The 2,397-nt window shown below is 47.0% G+C and overlaps 1 protein-coding gene across 1 annotated transcript; it reads left to right on the top strand.

Annotated features, from left to right (window-relative positions):
• The first annotated feature begins 1,187 nt into the window (after nt 1-1,187).
• On the top strand, nt 1,188-2,165 carry LOC129752917 (uncharacterized). Its single transcript, XM_055748707.1, has one exon. The coding sequence runs from the start codon at nt 1,188-1,190 to the stop codon at nt 2,163-2,165; it is 978 nt and encodes a 325-aa protein (XP_055604682.1).
• Nucleotides 2,166-2,397: the final 232 nt, after the last annotated feature.

Raw genomic sequence — 2,397 nt, forward strand, 5'->3', positions numbered from 1 at the left:
ACATTCGTAGACATACTCAACAACATCTGGTCAGCAGGATCCCTACCTAACAGCTGGAAAATCGTTCTTGTAATCCCTATACAGAAACCCAAACTGAACCCAAATCTCATTGACAACTTCCGCCCCATTACCCTTCTCGACTGCACGGGGAAGATAATGGAGAGAATAGTCAACCGCCGTCTACATACCTACATAGATAAACAACAACTCCTGGACCCTCGGCAGTATGCCTTTCGAGCCGGCAAATCGACCGACGATTATTTCGATAATCTGGAATACCTGTTCGACACTCACCTGAACCAGCAACACCACCTAGAATGCCTCTCCCTCGATTTTTCGAAAGCCTTCGATAGAGTCGATCGTATCGCCATACTGAACCAACTGATCAAATGGAACATCGGAGGCCGGATGCTGCACTACATAAAAAACTTTCAAACTGACCGATCTATACACGTACTCATCAATGGAATCCGATCACAAATCAAACCCGTCCACGGCGGAGTTCCGGAGGCTCAGTCATCGCCCCCACCCTTTTCCTTATAGCCATCAACTCCCTTTTCCGGACCATCCCCACCAATATCTCAACTTTCATTTACGTCGACGATATCCTTCTCATCTCCTCTTCACCTTTTGCTACCGTGGAGCGCCGATGGCTGCAAGCTGCAGTCCAACTGGTTGAAAAATGGGCTCCCACAGTTGGCTTCCAGTTTTCTCCCGACAACTCAAGCCTTTTACATCTTGAGCCCAACCGGAAAAAACTCCGAAACCTGCCCCCTCTGGTCATGCTCAACAAGACTGTTCCCCTTGCCCACTCTACTCGTCTACTCGGTATTTGGTTAGACGACCGACTCAACTTTAAGTGCCATCTGAACCAAGTTAGAAAAAATACCAACAACAAAATCAACATCCTGCGAATACTTACCAACAAGACCAGCCTCGCCCACCGCGAATCACTTTTCCGTTTCCTGCATGGATGGCTGATACCATCCATGCTGTACGGCATTGGTTTTGTAAGTAGGGCATCTGAAGTAATGAAAACCAAATTGGAGCCACTCTTCAATAACTGCGTACGACTCATAAGCTCTGCTTTTCGCACGAGCCCAATACCCTCACTCATGGCAGAGAGCGGGCAGGTTCCTTTCCGATCCCTCGTGGCAAAGCACCTATCATCCAAAGCCATTCGCTCAATGGCAAATGGACGGAACAACGACTCACTAATGGTGAAAAGAACTAACAGCTTTCTGCTCCAAACTGTTGGTTACACTCTTCCCACCGTATGCATCAGGCCGGGGCCCAAGGTCCGAGACTGGAACGACGAACCACCCAAAGTCGACATGTCACTTAAACAACACATCCGAGCAGGTGACCCCAGAACAACGGTCCTACCACACGTCAATCAACTTATACATACCAAATACAACCGCCAACCACACGTCTACATCGATGGGTCCAAAAGTAACTCTGGGAAAGTCGGTTGCGGCATCTACGACGGAGTCTCTAGTAGGAGTCATGGCCTCCCCGAAGCATGTACCGTTTTCAGTGCAGAAGCATTTGCTCTACTTGAAGTCACCGAAAGATCGGAGTCTGACTCAGTCATCTTCTTTGACTCCGCAAGCGTTCTATCAGCCATAGCCGCTGGCAACGTCAAACACCCATGGATCTATGCCATTTCCAATAAAGCCCCCCACCGAAACATTACTTTCTGCGTGATACCTGGACACACGGGGATACCGGGTAACGAAGTAGCTGATCGCTTAGCTTCCGAAGGCACCAACCTCCCATCTTCAATCAACTTATCCCAATCGGACGCAATGCTCCACATGAAAAGCAAAATACTCAACGCTTGGGCCATCGAGTGGTCTGAGAATTTGCAAGCCAAACTTCGGGAAATCAAGAATACAACGGAGACTTGGAATGACCGACCCAGCCCAACAGAAAGGAGAGCACTAACCAGAATCAGGATCGGACATACCCGACACACATGTCCATCATGCAACGTGCAAATCACGATCAAACATATACTTACTTCCTGTTCGACATACCAATCTCTCAGATCATCTTGCTCCCTACCTACATCACTCCGCCAAATCCTCGCCCCTTGCCCCGACGAGGAGAAAAAATTGATCAGCTTTCTCAAAGCATCGAACTTCATCCATCAACTATAACTGAAAACAGAAACCAGAAACTCAAAAGTCCAAAAACTACTTGAAACGCTCCACTTCGGGATGAATAAACCTACTTGATTTAAAATCCCTGAGAAAAAAGAATTAAAAAAAACCTACAGTTAACACCAAATTAAAGCTCAATATTGATTTTCCAGATTTGATTAGGCTCATATTCATCATTTCGAAGTAGTTTTCCAACACAGTTTTGTTGGAGTTCACCCTGCAGAAAGCT

This window comes from Uranotaenia lowii, chromosome 3 (genome assembly GCF_029784155.1).
Source record: "Uranotaenia lowii strain MFRU-FL chromosome 3, ASM2978415v1, whole genome shotgun sequence".
Classification (NCBI taxonomy): Eukaryota; Metazoa; Arthropoda; class Insecta; order Diptera; family Culicidae; genus Uranotaenia; species Uranotaenia lowii.

What these genes read in the sequence shown, in the direction of transcription:
- LOC129752917 (XM_055748707.1), top strand. Translation starts at nt 1,188, where the DNA reads ATGGCAAATGGACGGAACAACGACTCACTAATGGTGAAAAGAACTAAC.